This window comes from Leptidea sinapis, chromosome 5, assembly GCF_905404315.1.
Source record: "Leptidea sinapis chromosome 5, ilLepSina1.1, whole genome shotgun sequence".
In the NCBI taxonomy this organism is placed as follows: domain Eukaryota; kingdom Metazoa; phylum Arthropoda; class Insecta; order Lepidoptera; family Pieridae; genus Leptidea; species Leptidea sinapis.
This window is the reverse complement of record NC_066269.1, coordinates 5,381,234-5,400,107: the sequence shown is the minus strand read 5'-3', so window position 1 is coordinate 5,400,107 and position 18,874 is coordinate 5,381,234. Positions and strand designations below refer to the sequence as shown.

Genomic DNA, 18,874 nt, shown 5'->3' with positions numbered 1-18,874 from the left:
TATATTTTTAAGTATGGTGGTGGCCTTATCAGTTATGCATCAAAGAAACAAAGAACAGTGGCTTTGTCAACAGCAGAAGCCGAATATATGGCGATGACAGAAGCAACGAAGGAAGCTTTACACTTGAAATATCTGTTGGAAGATATTGGAGTTTTTCAACAAACTGTTACGATCTATAATGATAATTTGGCTGCACAGATGTTAGCAAACAATCAAATGACTGGTAAGAGATCGAAACATATCAGTATAAAGGAACATTTTATACGGGATTGTCTCATATAACAAGATGGCTTTCTTCACAGTAGCCACAATGTGTGCTTCCCATTTTAGATCATTGCTTAAGATCACTCCTAGGTCTTTTTGTGTATCAACCGCTTTTAGTTGCTTATTGTCTAACCAATATGATACTCGGGGATTATTTTTTCCAATATGTAGAACAGTGGTTTTGTTGACATTCAGTGAAAGTAACCATTCCTTTGTCCAGTGTTCAATAGCTTTTAAATTTTGCTGTATTTCACCCTGTTGATGTATAGGCTTGCGGCTAAACTTTTTTAAGCAACCTATGGCTAATACATTGCTTACACTCTAAGCGTTCATTTAAAATAAGTTTAATCAAATAACACGTACCTGCTAAATTGAGCGGTGGGATTTTAGACTATAACGAAACCACAGCTTTATCAACCGATCATTTCTTGTAACTTAGTTCTTTCCGCACTTAAATTAGTCGAATAAAAATAAAAATCCTATCTACCCTGACGTTGGCTGAATCGTCGACTTTCAGAGACAGAGAACCATAAATAAAAAAAACTTGATATTGTTATTTGAAGAAATAATAAAAAAGCAAAACGAAGAAGAAATGGCTGTATGGGATTGAACCCTTTGCCTGTCCTAATATTGGATGAAAAAAATCAAAGAAAAAAAATGAATAAATAATGAAGAAATAATGAAGGGTCGAAAAATCAAAAAATATTAACCTCCTTGAAACTGCAAATTGAAATTACTATGGAAAAATACTATCAAGTACCATTAAATACCAGACTTTTTTTTGAAGTGCCACAGTGAAGATAGGTACCGCACTAAACCAATCTCTGAACACTGAAGAACGTTGATTGCATTTAACTTTTTAATGTCGATTTAATTTATTGTTTAGAAGTTTTCTGACATGGCAAAGAGAGCAAATCCTTACGTTGATGACTTTATTCCACGATCCAAAACACACATTGGTCTTAAACAAGTCAATAATAATAATAAGGAAACTCTTCAACAAGTATATGGTAAGTATTAAACATAAAAAGTTATGATTTTACTACGCTTGCATATTAAATTATTATAATTCACTTATTCGAAATCATGAACTGTTTAAATAGAAGATAGAACATAACATTTGTTTTTTATAAATTACATATATCATCAAGGTATCTTACAAATTTATAGATATTACTAGCTGATGTTGTTTTGTTCATAATAAAAACATTGAGTGCGTACAAAGTACACATGTCAGAAGTGAAACCTGCATGGTGCATGAACCTCTAAACTGCATATGAATTCCTGGTATGTGTTGCTAGGATGACACATGATTTCAACCGCTATGAAAGACATTCCTACCACCACTAATATATATAATAATATGTTCTCCTGGTGTCTATGTAGTAATATGTCGTGTGCTTGGAGTCAGAATATATTTAGGTATACTCGCGCCATACTTAAGACAATCTCTCCTTTAACTATGATCGCCTGGTGTATTATGCCTCCTATCTCATTATCTCCCATGTAAAATATTATGAATTGATGTGACTGCTCTTTTTTCATTTCATCAACTTTCAAATCACAACAATGATAAAGAAGTTTTCACTTCAATATTATACATATTTCTGTCTCATTCTTTGCTGGCTTCATCCTATCCTATATTATATATATATATATATATCCTATATATATATATATATATATATATATATATATATATATATATAACAATTGCTTGTAATAGGGGAAACATAAAAATACTATATTATATCAATTGCACCCTCCCATATCTCCAGCTCTAAGGCACATGCTACAGATTTTTAATTACTTGCATTTCACACAGTAACAAAAAGGCTTTCACTTACAGCTTCTGTTTTGAGTTCATAAAATTATATCACTTTAGGTGGCTTATTTTCAATGTTTGTTCTATGAATATTGTCTTAACAATGAAACATTTGTTTTTATTGTTAAATATTGATTTTACTTTAAAATATTTATCTTTATATGTATATATAAATCCAGTGTCCTATTTCCAGTGAATAAAGCAAGTTCCATGTCTGTTTCCATTAGATTTCGATTTTGGATATTTGTTTTGTATGGACATAGTTTCTATGAGAGAATTTATTGACACACAGTTTGACAGTCCTGCTGTCAAACAATTTCATTATAGCAAAAGGGAGCATATTTTACAAAATAACTCTTGATCTTATGAAATAAAACAAAGTTATTCAAAACAGTTCATATGTAGATTTAGCGAAGGTTAGCTAATATCGCTGGTTTTAGCACATAGTAATGTTACCATATTAAAAAGTTACAACATATCACATGGTAGACCATCCCATCCCAAAGAAAAATTTTTTCACATGGTTACTATATTTAATTTAACAAAAGCAACCATATTATTAATTTAATGACAAAAAATATTGAAATATATACCTATTGAAATAATGTTATTAGTCATAGAAAGATAACTTTACTTTGTCGATTTTTCAAATATCATGTGAATAACTTAGTATAGTGATTCAATATGTTCGCAGAGAATAAAGAGTCCGGTAAACCACCTAATAGTAAGAGCACTCTAGAAAAGTTGGATTTTGTTACCAGAGAACCTATTTCCATTTTCAGTGGGATAAAAAATGCAAAGAATGAAGAGGAAAAAAAGAAGCTTAATAAACTTTTAGAGACACTAAGGGAGAAATTGCCTGAGGGCTTTAAGATAGGAGCTGCTATAGGTGAAGGAGATTGTTTCTTTGATTCCATAGCTCAAGGATTGAACGAGCTAAAATATAAAGGACTGATTAAAACAGGTAGTAAAGGATTTAGTGTAAAGTCTTTGCGGAAAAATTGTAAGCAATATGCACAACAGGTTAATCAATCAAAAAAAGGTTCATGGTTGGGTAGTGCTTTAAAAGGAGAAGGTGAAAAACTTTGTGAATATATCCCGCGTATTGAATTTACTGCAGAAGACATTGAAAATACAAGTGATTCAGAAATAAAAATTCTAAAGTTGGAAAACGCTATTTGGGGAAGACCTGAAGTTGAAGGAAAAATGATATGCGAAAAGTATGGCGTGAAAATTAGGACTATAGAATTGAGAGATAAAGAGATAGATGGATTACATGTCACTAAAGTTAAGGTAGGTACAGGTAATAATATTGTTTACATAGTGAATTACAGGAACCATCTTGTACCACTTCTTAGTAATATTGAAAAAGATAGAAAGAGAAGCATAAAAGTTTCTAGAGAGGAAGCTTACGGTAATGTGGTTGGTTCAAATTCAAACAATATTTCTCAATCTTACATTTCTACACCATTACAAGATATTGAAAATTCCTCACACAAGCAAAGCGATCATTCAAGGAGTACAGGTAAGGAAAATCATAAAACGAGTAGAAAACGAAGATGTTCTGTTACAGACAAAGATGATATAGTATTGAAGAGGTCGCGTGTGGATGTACACAATATTAATGAAGAAATTAGATTTGCTAAAAGTGTTGCCGGTAAAGAAGGAACACCTAGATTTAATCAGTTCTTAGATTTTTTAATTGAAGGGGAAGGAAAAGAATGTCTAGAAGTTCTCAAAGAAAAAGGAATAAACCTATCCAGTATGTCCAGCATTTTAAGTGGATCAGGAGCTGATGCTACAAAAGCTTTTAAAGGCTTATATGATCTGTGGTTTGATAAGCAAGGAAATAAAACAAGATATTTAAAAACTCTAGAAAAAGAAAGAATAAATCTAGCTAGTGTTTCTAGTATTTTAAGTAAAGCAAGAGCTAATGCTGCAAAGACTTTTACAGGCTTATATGATCTGTGGTTTGATGAGCAAGGAAATAAAACACGATATTTAAAAATTCTAGAAAAAGAAAGAATAAATCTAGCTAGTGTTTCTAGTATTTTAGGCGGTACAGGAACTAGTGCTCCAAAAGCTTTTAAAGACTTATGTGACCTATGGTTTGATGAAGAAGGAAATAAAACTCGATATTTAAAAACTCTAGAAAAAGAAGGAATAGGTCTAGCTAGTGTATCCAATATTTTGCATGGAGCAAGAGCTAATGCTGCAAAGACTTTTAAAGGCTTACATGATCTGTGGTTTGATAAGCAAGGAAATAAAACACAATATTTAAAAACCCTGGTAAAAGAAAAAATAAATCTTACTATTGTATCCGGTATTTTAAGTAAAGCAGGAGCTAAAGCTCCCAAAGCGTTTAAAGATTTATATAATCTGTGGTTTGATGAAGAGGGAAATAAAACACAATACTTAAAAATCCTGGAAAAAGAAGAAATAAATCTTACTAATGTGTCTAGTATTTTAGGTGGAGCAGGAGCTAATGGTGCAAAAGCTTTTAAAGACTTATATGATCTGTGGTTTGATGAAAAAGGAAATAAAACACAATATTTAAAAACTTTAGAAGAAAGCGGAATGGGTCTTACTAATGTATCCAGTATTTTGCATAGAGTAGGAGCTAATGGTGCAAAAGCTTTTAAAGAGCTATATAATACTTTTCTTGATGAGCAAGGAAATAAAACACAATATTTGAGAACTCTAGAAAAAGAAGGAATAAGTCTTGCTAGTATATCCAGTATCTTGCATGGTGCAGGAGCTAATGCTGCAAAGGCTTTTAAAGACTTGTATAACCTGTGGTTTGATGGAGAAGGAAATAAAACACAATATTTAAAAACTTTAAAAGAAAGCGGAATAAATCTTACTAATGTATCCAGTATTCTGAATGGAGCAGGAGCTAATGGTGCAAAGGCTTTTAAAGACTTATATGATCTGTGGTTTGATGAGCAAGGAAATAAAACACAATATTTAAAAACTCTAGAAAAAGAAAAAGTAAACCTAGCTGATGTGCCCGGTATTTTAAGTAAAGCAGGAGCTAAAGCTCCAAAAGCGTTTAAAGACTTATATGATCTATGGTTTGATAAGCAAGGAAATGAAACACAATACTTAAAAATCTTAAAAAAAGAAAAAATAAATCTAACTAATATGTCCAGTATTTTGCACGGAGTAGGAGGTAATGGTGCAAAGGCTTTTAAAGACTTGTATGACCTGTGGTTTGATAAACAAGGAAATAAAACACAATATTTAAAAACTCTAGAAGAAAGAGGAGTAAATCTTATGACTATGTCTAGTGTTTTAGCTGGAGCAGGAGTTAATGCTACAAAAGCTTTTAAAGACTTATATGATCTGTGGTTTGATGAAAAAGGAAATAAAACACAATATTTAAAAACTCTAGAAAAGGAAGGAATTGATCTATCTAGCATATCTAGTATTTTGAATGGAGCAGGAGCCAATGGTGCAAAAGCTTTTAAAGACTCCTATGATCTTTGGTTTGATGAAGAAGGAAATAAAACTCAATATTTGAGAACTATAGAAAAAGAAGGAGCAAGTTTTGCTAGCATGTCCAGTATCTTACATGGAACAGGAGCTAGTGCTGCAAAAGCTTTTAATGACTTATACGATCTTTGCTTTGATAAAGAAGGAAATAAAACACAATATTTAAAAATTCTAAAAAAAGAAGGAATAAATTTACCTAATATATCTAGTATTTTAAGTGGAGCAGGAGTGAATACTACAAAAGCTTTTAAAGACTTATATGATCTTTGGTTTGATGTGCAAGGAAATAAAAAACAGTATTTAAAACATTTTACTGAAAAAAGGAATAAGGAAAGGAATTTTAATATAAGTAACTTATCTGGTATTTTTAGTGGGGCAGGAGCTAAAGCTAGCAATGCTTTTAAAGAATTACATAACGTTTGTTTTAATGACAATGGAGAAGAGACAGAACTTTTAAATAATTTCTATGATGTAGGCTTTAAGCCAAGTAACTTATCCTCTATGTTATGTGGATCAGGATCTCATGCTTCACATAGATTAAAAAAATTTCATAATACTCTTTTTGATGATAAAGGAAAGGAAACAGAACTTTTAAGTGATCTTCGTAAGATAGGTTTTAATCCTCAGAGTCTGTGCACTATATTAAGTGCATCAGTAAGTAGCTTAGGACAGTTTCATGATTTTTGTTTCACAGAAAGAGCAAAAGCGTATTTAATCCATTTCTCACAGGCAGGTTTTACAATAAAAAAATTATCTATTATACTGCATGGAGCAAGGGCTAGCATTTGTTCTGCTCTGAAGGATTTTCACAATGTTTGTTTTGATGAGCAAGGCAACAATACCCAGCTTTTGAATGATTTCTATAGCGTAGGGTTTACGGCAAGTCACTTATCCACAATATTAGGCATGGCAGGAAATAATTCAGCTTCTATCTTAAAAAAATTCCACAAATCATGTTTTAATGAACGGAATTATTTATATCACTTCTTAGCCGAGAAAAAACTTTTTACACCAAAAAATTTATCTAGGGTGCTACATAGAGTAGGACTTAGTATTTGTTCTGCCTTTGAAAAATTGCATGGTTTTTGTTTTGATAAAGCAGGAAGCAAAACAGATTATTTAAATAATCTTATCAAAAATAACTCACCGAATATGATACTTAATATACTATATAAAAAAGTAGAAAAGGTTAAAAAAGCTCCTTCTGCTTTCATAGATGAGCAGAATATTAGCAAAGAAGATGAAATAACCAATCCAGGTCTTAACCCGAGTAGCGTATCCGGTAGAACGGAGCAAGAACAAAACTTGGGTAGTTTACAACAAGGTGATTCTAAAATTAAGGGAAAAATCCGGAAGGGTAACTTAAATCGGGGCGAAAACCGAATGGAATAGATGATAACCCTGAAACTTATTTAAATGATCCAACAGTGGACAAGCAGCTACAAGAATCATGTCAGACAATTTCTTCCTGAAATTGTTTTATTTCAGCTTTAGGAAGGCTGTTTGTTTGGGAGATAATATCAATAGAAACACCAGCCGTTAAGTAGGTTTTTTGCAACTTCAATGTTCCTTTCTTTGCAACCTTCAGCTTCCCGAACTTCCAGCCTCCCTAACAAGCCGGATTCCGTAAAGGCTTTTGTACCATATACATAAGCTGCGGCAGGTTATACAGAAGACGGAGAAGTATAACCAGCCACTATGCTTGGCGTTGGTGGACTATGAAAAGCCTTTGATCGAATTTTAATAATATTAAGAATAATAATTATGAGGTATGTAATTTGAAACAAAATTGTAAGTAAGAGGCATTTAGTAAGTATTGCATAATATGTAGATGAATATTGTTTTGTTATTCGGTAGATTTCTCGTGACTCACATAAATGCCTCTGCTTGTGGCGGCGACGTGGGGCGGGTCATCCCTTTCCCTAAAATATGGTCGGGGGAGGCGATGGCTGATCCCTGCGTCATGCTCGTGAACGGGTGCTACTCGTGGTGGCTGAATGATCTTGTTACCGGGAGGTCTGCTTGATGTGTTTTTTTCTATTATTATTTCCTTTAAAGTTATTATATATTTTATTTAATGAAATGCTCACATAATGCCTCTATTTATTTACGGTGTGTGTGGATTGATGCATCTACTATACTCAATAACTCTTGTGTTTATAAGTATTAATTTACTTTTTTTTTCTTTTTTTTGACTTACTCGTGTAAGCCTTTCAGTTTTTGACATTTGAGTATTTTTATTGCGTCACTTTGCATATATTGTAATTGAAATGATTTGTAATACAATTAAAATGTAAATCTTGACTTAAAAGAGTGGCAATGAGTTTCTTGCTACTTCTCATTAGATCAACCCTTTACGAAGTAGCGGTAAATTCAATAAGATTTTTTTTTTGACATTTACCTACATGAATAAAGTGTTTTTGAATTTGAATATGCTCGATGGCCTCAATACAGCTTCCGATAATAGTTTCAAAATGAACATCGACTAGACGAAGAGCATGTCTAATGCCCATGTCCCACCTACTCCCGTAACAGTTGGGAACTGTACTCTCGAAATTATTTACGAGTATGTCTACCTTGGACAAATAATCTCTAATAATCCAGTTGGGCAGGTCCAATTTCGGGAAAGAGGTCACTCGTCGAATCCAACTCGGATGGGTAGCGTTCGGAAAATTCCGTAAAATCCTCTCGTCGAAAATACCACAGTATCTGAAGACGAAGGCTTATAACCAATGTGTGTTGCCAGATGCGGAACGCAGACGTAGTCGCTAACTATGGGCCTTATGAAGAATCTCATTGTTGCTCAGCGGGCAATGGAGAGGGAGTATACCTACTCGGAGTTTCGCTACGAGATCGAATCAGAAATGAGGAGATCCGTAGGAGAACCAAAGTCACCGACGTAGCGCAAATAATTAAGGAACAGAAGTGGCAGTAGCTCGACGGAAAGATGGCTGTTGGGGCAGTAAGGTCCCCGAATGGCGACCACGTACCGCAAGGCGTAGTATTGGTGGCCACAAGATGGTCTGATGATGTCACAGCAATCGTCTTCCCGCTGAAATGTTGATTATGAAAAACGAGTAATATTATAGAATAGTCTGGAGGCTTGTGACCCCCTGGTAATTAAACTTTTAAACTGAAAGTAGTCTGTCCAAAAATTTAGAATCTAATCCAAGCATATAAAAATCACTAGTAACTAATTACAGTGCATGATATCTGTGTTAAGAATTTTAAGCGACACTGTTACCTGTTATGTGGTGTGACTGGGTACCTCAAAAAGGTCTGTAGGTAGCGAGTTAATAATATAAATATGAAAAGTGACTCTCCAGACCTGCCAGGTATCAAAACTGTACAATTTACGAAATTTTGATTCAATAACAGTTAATGTTAGTAGTGGCATATTATTACATACAATAGGAATAGATTCGGAGGCAGGGTTTTTTTTATGTAAAAGAGGAAAAACGAGCATAGGAGTCTCTGCCGCCCACATCCTCTTGCATCACCAGAGGAATCTCACAAGCGTTGCCGGTCTTTTAGGAAGGTGTACGCGCTTTTTTAAAAGTATCCATGTCGTATCGTCCCGGAAACACCGCACAAGGAAGATCATTCCATAGCTTTCTACACGGTCCTTGAAAATTACACTGTGGCGGACCGCTACACATCCAAATGGTGGGGATGATATCCTAATTTGTGGCGTGTCGTGCGAAGGTAGAATTTGGCGGCAGAAATCAGGTGAAAAGGCTCTTCAGAACACTCCTCGTGATAAATGCGGTAGAACACACAATGAATCGACGTCTCTACGCAACGCCAAGTGATCCAACCGCTCACAGAGCACTGGGTCACCGCCAAATCGAGTTGCTCTGCGTTGCGCGCGGTCAAGTGGCTTGAGCTGATACTGGGGTTCGCCAGACCAGAGATGACAGGCTGACAACATTACTCCATATATGGCCAGACCTGCGCTTTGTAAGGTGGAGTGGAGGGTTGGAGGGCAAGGCGACAACATTCTAGATACCTACATACCATAACATTAATTAAAAAAAAGTGTGTGTCTGGTACCAGGATATGGAACAGCTCATCGCATCCCTTGACCATATTTACAGAAGTGGTGACCCTTCTAAATTCTAGTTCGATTTCCTACTCAATGAATACTGTAGCTCACTTGACACTTATTTCAAAAATATATTTATTGTTATGTAGCTAAACATATAACCAATAACATCAATTAATATAAATATCTAACTTGTAACGTACTCGTAGTACCTTCGTAGCATTATAGATCGTAGAAATATAAATCGTGCATATTAACTAGATACAGTGAAACTTGGTTAAGTGAGAAACCTCCATAACTGGAACTCATGCTGAGGACCCAACACTTTGGCACTGAATTACCTCTGTTAGTGGGACGAGGTAAACCTCTATATCTGGGATTTGTTCTTTCGATTTATCATCATAGATAACATTGTTTGTTTACTCATTCTTATTCTACCCACAAATTCCACATGTAATTCCAAGTACGTAAGTACAAATTTTGAGCTTCAATTACCTTCAGTTTTAGTTTCGCTTTACTATCATACAGATGTTTATTTGAAAAATGTCAAAACGAAAGCTACAATCGTTATCATTACGTGAAAAACTGAAGTTAATATCCGTTTATGAAAGTGGGAAGACACGCGAAGAAGTTTCTGCCGAATTTAATGTGCCAACCTGTATTCTCACCTCTATTAATGGAACCCTCTGTAAATGAGACAGATATTTATTTATACCTGTATATCTGAGACACTGGGTAAGTGGAATACCTCTATAAGTGAAACGACATTGCAGGTCCCTTGATGTCTCACTTAACCAGGTTTCACTGTATATGTAATAAGCGTATGCCGAAAGATTCGTTCTTAAAAGAACATATTATTTTATATACCATAATATTAGATCTTATAAGAACCATTTCATTAATTCAAATAGTTTATTTCTCAAAATAGGATAACTGCATCACTTTTTGAAGGCAAGAAAATTTACAAGTAATAGAATAATACAATCCTTCTGCTCATAAATTCAAATCCCATGCACTTTTATCTGTTACATAATCTTTAATTGTATAATAAGCTTTTTGTAAAAGTTTCTGTTTAACAAATACTTCAAACTTTTTTAATTGTAGTTTGCAAATTTCTTCAGAGATTTTATTATAAAAACGGACACATTGTCCCCTGACTGATTTGTCTATTTTCGTAAGCCTTGTGTAAATCAGAGCAAGATTATGTTTATTTCTAGTGTTGCAGTTATGAATGTCACTGATTTTTTTTTAAACTATCTATATTTTTATGCACAAATATTAGTTTTTCAAATATGTATTGACATGGTACTGTTAATATGTTGATCTCCTTATTCTTATACTGGACAGATTGTAGATTGCTCGAACAGCTCTTTTCTGCAGCACAAAAATCGTTTGAATATCACTAACGTGTCCCCATAGTAATATACCGTAAGACAACACTCAATCACACAATCACAGAGATTATAGTTTTAATAAATAAAATTAAACTGACAGAATGACCCCATAGGTCAATTGTGTTTTTTAATTTAAAGAGTTAAATACTTTAACGACCTCAGTATAGTGCACATGAAATGAAATTTGCAAATGAAATTTAAAATATTTAGAACATTCTTCGACATTTTCTTTCAACATAATGCTGTACATCAAGTCATAGAATGTTGCAGATCACCTGAACCAGAATCCTGTAGTCAGCTGATCGAAGAACAAGCATCGTCACGTTATCTCGAAGACCGCAGATACACTCACGTGACCAGTCATATGCTCCGCGTTACACAACCTCACAGCAAAGCCGAGCGTACTCTACTAAAGCGCGTCGATCACTATTCATTCAATTTTAATCAATAAGCAACAGGAGTGGGTGCTCATTGACATCCGCCGATCGAGCATCGACGCGAGCTTACACAAGCGCTCGCTGGCCGGCTTACTGCGATAGCATTAGTTTTAGAGCGAGATAGAACACATTATATTATTCTCAATTCTTATTGATTTAAATGTTTAACTATTGGTCAAAATGTAAGCTTTAGTGTGTAATTTCTAAACTTGTAAAGATTTTTAAGTAACAATTGTAATTCGTTAACTAGTTTTAAGTTCAGTCTCCAAAGTTATGTAATAGTATTGTAACAAGTAATAACCATTTAGTTAATAGTTTTTTAACAGCTCATGCCATGCAACTTTCGTTATTGTATAGGTTAAAATTTCTATAAAATACACACATCAAAAAAGTCTAAGCAACATGCATGATATTATAAATTTACCATTTTTATTAATTAATTTCCAAGTCTTTATTCACTCAAAGTGCATAATATGTAAACGTTTTTGTTATTGATTACATACTGGCTGGTTGTAAAAAAAAAATTGTTTTGTTTTTTTCAATTAAATAAAAGGGAATTTGTTTGAATTTAAGTGCGTTTTTATTACTACGTTTAGTCTTGATTTTATAATTTTACCAACCATTTAAATATAGTTAGCGACAAAATTGAATTGTTAGATATTCAATTGACGGCAATTATATATTTCATTTGACGGCAAATTAAATGCAAAGAGCTGTTGGGATGTTGCAAGCGGGAAGTAATCAATTTCAGGTATCTCTCATAGAAGTGTTATTTGTCGTCATTGGCAGCGCTACAATAATACAAGGGAACCCGCTGAACAGAATTCAGGCCGTAAGTTTGAGGCTACAAAATTCAAGTGGTGTTGAAGTAATAATAATAATAAGTCCCCAAACTGTGAAATCGACTGCATGAGTACGGCCTACGAGCTCGACGCCCAATTAGGTGCCCACCGATACGTCACGGGAATCGCGCTCGTCGAAATGAATGGTTTAGAGAACGCAGAACATGGACCCAGGAACAATGTTTAAGTCTGATACAAGAAGGGTGCGAGTGTACCGTCGGCCCGGAAATACTGAAAGGCTCAGGTGCATTCTGGAAATTCATCCATACAGCGGCTCAACAGTTATGGTATGGGCGGATGTTATGAAGAACATGCGAACTGAGCTCGTTTTTGTAAATGGTAACATGAACGCTGAAAATTACGTTGAGGTTATTCTCTGACCTTATGTCCATCCATTTGCAAAAACCTTTGGCTCAATTTTACAATGTTAATGCATGACAATGCGCGTTCACACACAGCTCGGCAAACCAGTCAATACTTGGCAATGGAGTATTGCCGTGGTCTGCACAATCGCCAGACCTCAACCCCATCGAGCACGCATGGGACATGCTCCAGAGACGTGTCTTAAAGGACTTGGACGGAGTGACAACAACCCAACAGCTGAAGGATTTGCTACAATTCCATTAGGAGCGAATACCGCAAGATGACATAAACAGTCTTATTAATTCAATAAATAATCGTTGCCGACAAGTTCTAAATAGCAGAGGAGGCCATACTTTGTATTTAATTAAGTATCCTATTCTTTCACAATAAATTCATTTTCTTTAGAAACTTCATTTTATTAAAAAAATGTTTAGTTCCTTATGTACCTTAGTTTCTGCAGTATATTCTAATATTGTTAATTTCTGTGAATAAAAGAATTTATAAGGACAACAGCTGTTATTTTAACATCATAGGACCCTAAAAATATTATTTTAAAAATAAAATACAACGTTATAATGTGAAAAACCATCCTAAAATTTAAATTAGTACGTGTTGCTTAGACTTTTTTGATGTGTGTATGTATATGTAATGCACTTCATGGGTACCGAATACATAGGTAATTATAGTATTTGCTACTCTGTGATGCCAACAAGGCACCTTCGATCGATGGTTACCTGTCAAGAATTAATTGAAAAAAATAGGTAATAATTGCTATTTTGTGTATGTAACTACATACCAAATACATTTTTCAATTAAAATTTTATAAACGAGAACGTCATAAGGAGCGTAACACGAGTGTTGTACATAGTCCAGATAAATCAATGTTTTCTATCAATAATTTTAGGTTTATCACATAGTGAAAGTGTTTTTGTATATATATTACTTTGTAGTGACAAGGCTTTTCGTGCTAGTATAACATATGTAATAGTGGTTTCTATTCAAATGTTACGCAATAATAGATAGAACAGGATGTCTTGGATGAAGAGGTCGAATGCTGGCGAACCGCCGACCGGTCAAGACCAGACGTCCTATGGGTCGAGTCAGGTGAGTGATAACAATATTCAACAAATACATTAGCATATAAACAATGACGTGGCCAAATTTTTTCCGTATAAATACATTTTATAATTAAATTTGCTGCTTACTTTTCAGCCATATGGAGGTCAACAAAGTATGTACACAAATCAGCAAGGTGGCCAAACAGTGCAACAGCAACAACAAATGTGGCAAATGCAACTACAGCAACAGCAGCAGTACAATCAGCAATACACACAGTCCTTCCCCCAACAAGCAGGGGTAGGAAATACAAATCAGTTGTATCAATCATCACCTGTGTACAATCAAACATATGCAGCCAGTCAAAATTATGATCCTCCACAACAGAGATTTCCAACACAACAGCAGCAACTACAACAACAACAACATTATTATCAAAATGTTCCTCAACAACAAGTGCACCAGAAAATTGAGGGCAATAAGGATGCATGGGAGGATAATTGGGGTTGGGGCTGGGATGACCTATCTAAACAGAATGTGAAATCGGGACAAATAAATTTACAGCAACAAAATAGTCAGGCTCAAAGTTACAGTAATACAAATGCAAATATAATTGAGGAAAGTTTTGCAACTACAGATAATTGGAATTGGTCACTGGAAGAGAAACAAAGTAACAAACATGAGTCTGCGTCCAACATTCAAGTCCAAGAGTTTTCAGGACCTATTCCAAATGTATCTCAAAATCAAATTAATGCTAATAATTTTCCAGAGGTGTCACCTAGTACAGAAATAACTGACAATGTGGCATTGCCCACTGATCATGTTAAATCTCTTAATGACAGAGATGTAGTAAAGGAACAAATGCCTAATTTGGCACTAGGAAAGCGGTTTCATTTAGAAAATTTAACTCCACAGTGGTCAATAGAATCCCAAATGTCCCAAGACTCTAGTGATGGCCCACTCACTCATTCAGAAGAGACGCATAGTACATATAGAAGTGAAAATCAGTCACGGAATTCTGATAAGAGTAGTCCTGGACCAAATACTGATTCCTCTAACCTTAATTACAATCAAAACACAGATAATTCTACAAATGAAAACACACTAAATTTTCGAGAGGATACTCTTACACATGACAAAATGCCATTCAATACTAACATGCAACAGGCTGATTTATTAGCTCAGTCTGTCAGAGATATGCACATTAATAGCACTGTAGCTACAAGTCCTATACAAATCAGTGAAGGAATCAATATTTCAACATCTAATATTGGTCCCAATGTGACGACTAGACAGTCTCCTATGCCTCCCCCTCCCCCTGTAGCAACTGGATATCTCACTAGGCCCACATCATCTCCACCACTACCACCAAAAAACTTGTCTTCTATTCAAGCTTCTGCAACAAATGCAGTACCACCAGTTCTAAGTTTGAGTAATACTATTTCACAATCAAACATGTCACAATCTCCATCAAACTATCAATCATCAGTGCCACAGAATCCTTTCAAACATGCAGGTACATTCACCCATAAGCCCATTTCCAAGATGCCTCATAGCATGACTCCACCAATATCTTCTGGGGGAGGATTAACATCTCCTCTTATAGTTAATAAAATATCACATCAAGATAATGTTCCATCAAGTTTTGGTGCTAATTTGGAAACCACACCAGACAACTCTGAACAGCCAGACGAGCTGTTGGCTTCATCTATGTATAGAACATCATCTGCTGTCACACAACATGTACCAGATAATTTAGAAGTTGCGCCACAAAATGATAGAAATGAATATTTACAAACAGCACATCTCTCTGGCAGTGATTATGGAGAAAATACTGACTTTAGTCGTCCTCCACCAAGTAGTTCTAGGAGAATGGGTGTAGGTCAACAAGATATGGAATATAATCAAAACTTAAATGTATCTGGTGAAGAACCACCACCAGGACTAGCAAGAATGGTCCCTGGGCAACAAAATGAATCTGACAGTTGCTACAACCAACCTGGTGAAGTGTATATGGATCGCCATGTTGATGGTCAACCTACAGAAAATATTTCTAGGCCTTATAGAAGAGCAGATGGGCAGCAGTTACCAGATAATTATGCTCAAACACCTCCAATGAGATCTACCGAAAGAAGACCACTTGGTTTTGACAGAATGGTACCAGGAGAGCCAAGCAATGATGAATATTCTCAGTATCAAAATACCAACTTTAGTAGTGCAAATGAGCCTAGAGTAGTCACAGGTGTGGACAATACTTTCCCTATCATGGCAGACATAGCTTTGTCAGAGCTGCGTGAGCAAAATGTTGATGGCTCTGATTATATGGATCAGAACATGAGAAATACATCCAGAAATGTAATTGGTGCTGTAGAAGATAATAATACTGTGGCACCTGATTATAGTGCACCTGTTGAGGATCAACAGAGAGACATCATTATGGAAGGAGAAAACTTACAAGACTTGAGTACTGTTCCATCTGTTGAAATGTCAGTAAGAGAACATTCATATGAGAGCATAAATGATGGACTTGAAAGAAATGATTTGATTTCCAAGGAATATCAACCAAATGGATCTCGTAGACAATCACTCAACCATGGTTCTTCTGCTGGTGATTCTGAGGGTGACAGAGGGTATAAGCCATCTCTCAGGACCGATAGGGATAAACATAAATCAATTAGAGATCGAGAGAGGGTTTTGGATAAAGACAGCAGATACCATCATGATGAACGAAATTACGAACGGGAATCGGAGCGGAAGAGGGATGACAGGCGACCAGATAAAGATAGAAAGGATAAGAATCGTGAACGTAAAGAGAATAGCCCTGATTTACGAAAACCTCGACGAAGTAACCGCAGTCACCGTTATGAAACTGAAGACACAGACTGCTATAGTGACAGGGAAAAAGATCGCAGGTGAGTTTTTTTCAAGATCACCTAACCTACCATAAACTTTAATATCACCTGAATAAAATCTAGAAAGAATGTGAATCTTTTCATGCTGTAAGAGTGTTCACATTTTTTACTTTAATAATTTCTAATAAGTAATAAGAATTGATGTAATTTCATGTTCACACTGACATCTAGCACTTGTTGAATTCTTGTTTGAAATTTGCAATATAAGCTCTTGTTATTGTGTTTCATTTATCAGACGATACCGCGAGGGTTCATATGCATCAAAACCGCCGCGGCCCGATGACAAGGAGCGGCGATACGAGGAGCGAGAGAGAAGTAAACGGCACAGTACATTAGAACGAGAGCGGAGGTACGAGGACGAGAGAGACGGAGAGGGCCGCGGCCGACGGTCGGAGCGCCGCGACCGCTACGAGCGGCGATACAGAGACATCGACCCTCAGCGCAAGCACGGCACTCGGCGCCGGGAGAAGGAGGACGAAGAGCGCCGCAGGGGTGAGTCGTGCTCGTAACATGTTGCCACGTAATACACGGATTATAGGCGCTACGGTGGCTCAAAATACACTTCTCATCAAAGGAAATCGAAACACCTCTTAGGTGGGGTTTCCGAGGAGGTTTATGATTTTTATATTTATCAAAAAATAATACAACTAGTTAATTATTGCGGATATAATATGGTATGGTTTAACAAATATTAATGTTTTACATTAAAATTTTATTTTTCAAACTGTCTTGTAGTGGTCAACAACAACGGTTATACTGACCTAGCTCAGGTATTAATTTACAATGGCTGCAGTTTGAGCCATGGCATGGCAGTACCAAATGAGGCTTCAGATACTTGGGTGTATCCTGGCACATTTAATGAATGTGACTTACAGATACAAAATAAAGTTCAGTTATTTGAACAGTGCTTGCCTTCCCAAATTTTCCACAAACAACCATCGTAACTAAGTCCTACATCAATGCAGCACTGTGGTGATCACTCTCCTTCTCTTCAGTGCACATTCTTTCTTCCATTCTTACCATACCATATTATAATCTTTCAAATTAGGAATTGTGGAATCATTGTCTAGACTTAAGGGCCAGCTATGCATTGTCTTATTTTTTTTAATGAAATCAATATTCTTTTCTATTTAAAAGTTCGCCTGAATAGTACTTGCGGTACTGTTTCTATTTTTTTGATGAGAAGTTTATTTAATAGAAACATACTTTGTTTATATGCATAAAACATTAAAGGCATAAAAGGCATTTATTTTCTCAAAATGGATTCCTTTAGAATTCTTTTTAATGACATTTCTAATATACTAGATACTACTACCGCTTCGGAAACAAATGGCGCTCTGAGAGAGATGAAGCGGCGCAAGAAACTCTCATTTCGTACATATTCACATATCACATCATACATAATATATCTTATGCTTTAAATAAGTTTTGCAAAAAAAAATCATTTGTGGAAGAATTTGATTTATCTCCAAAATTACCCGTAAAACATCTCAGTATTGCTTAATTTTCTGCTCTGTTCTGTTTTTGTGTTCTTTATGTCAAGTACATAAGTGTAGTAAAAGTTACTTTCAGAGGATGAGCATTGGGCAGTTTGCCATTCTGGGTGTGTCAATGTGTAACTGTATTGATGAACATTTACTTTCCAGTTGTGAAATTTTCAAGTGATACAAAGTCGGACAGTAGTAAAGGTACATTAAGTGTTCTGTGTGGAGTGTCCTGTATTTCACTGCGCTCTGTAAAATCCACTAAATTAAAGTAACAGTTATTGACATGTACAAAAAGTCATTACCACAGAGATAAATTTAAGACCAAAATTCAGTGATATACTGGAATTAGGCTATGGTAAATTTGTGACCACCGAAAAATAACGACAAAATCGTTTTTTTTTTCATGACTTTGAAATTTTACCTCTAATTTTATGAACGGTTGTGGCATGTTACGTCCTAAGGAACACAGCGGAATTAGGCCGGCACGCCTGGAGATATACCACTCTCACACTTAAAACTGACATTAAATAGCGGCATTGCCGTTAGTACGATTTCCGTCAGGGTCGCTCAGCTGTGGTCTTATTGCATATCTCTTCCATAAATGGGCGCAAATGCTTGAGTCGATGGGCCCCTTCTTCCCTCTTCGCCCGACGACTGTACAGGGTATGCCTACCACCGGCCGTGCCAACATGTCTTGGGATAGCGTCGACGAGAACCGGAACAAACTTGACTGAAATCGAGACTATGCTATGCA

The 18,874-nt window shown here is 35.5% G+C and overlaps 2 protein-coding genes across 9 annotated transcripts in view; both read left to right on the top strand.

The window, feature by feature from the left end:
- Window positions 1–897: 897 nt before the first annotated feature.
- On the top strand, window positions 898–11,970 carry LOC126964484 (uncharacterized). Of its 6 annotated transcripts, none has more exons than XR_007729388.1 (3): window positions 898–1,274; window positions 2,784–3,382; window positions 11,294–11,970. XR_007729388.1 is itself a non-coding variant. In XM_050807631.1 (3 exons), the coding sequence occupies exons 2-3, from the start codon at window positions 1,163–1,165 to the stop codon at window positions 6,974–6,976; spliced, it is 4,305 nt and encodes a 1,434-aa protein (XP_050663588.1). In that variant the 5' UTR covers window positions 907–1,068; window positions 1,151–1,162; the 3' UTR covers window positions 6,977–8,015. The 6 variants fall into 6 exon arrangements, 3 of the variants coding, with proteins under 3 accessions (XP_050663589.1, XP_050663587.1, XP_050663588.1); XR_007729387.1 differs by lacking the exon at window positions 11,294–11,970 and adding an exon at window positions 8,331–8,613 and having other exon boundaries at window positions 899–1,274; XR_007729386.1 differs by lacking the exon at window positions 11,294–11,970 and adding an exon at window positions 8,331–8,613 and having other exon boundaries at window positions 905–1,274; window positions 2,784–7,600.
- Window positions 11,971–13,374: 1,404 nt separating this feature from the next.
- LOC126964482 (uncharacterized) overlaps window positions 13,375–18,874 on the top strand; it is a 49,533-nt gene continuing 44,033 nt past the window's right edge. For 2 of the 3 annotated variants that reach the window (XM_050807626.1, XM_050807625.1), the window contains exons 1-4: window positions 13,375–13,769; window positions 13,878–16,633; window positions 16,869–17,125; window positions 18,280–18,321. In XM_050807626.1, the coding sequence (XP_050663583.1) occupies window positions 13,695–13,769; window positions 13,878–16,633; window positions 16,869–17,125; window positions 18,280–18,321 (3,130 nt within the window). In that variant the 5' untranslated portion in view covers window positions 13,375–13,694. The remainder of the gene's footprint in view (window positions 13,770–13,877; window positions 16,634–16,868; window positions 17,126–18,279; window positions 18,322–18,874) is intronic. The other variant, XM_050807627.1, reaches the window with a different exon arrangement.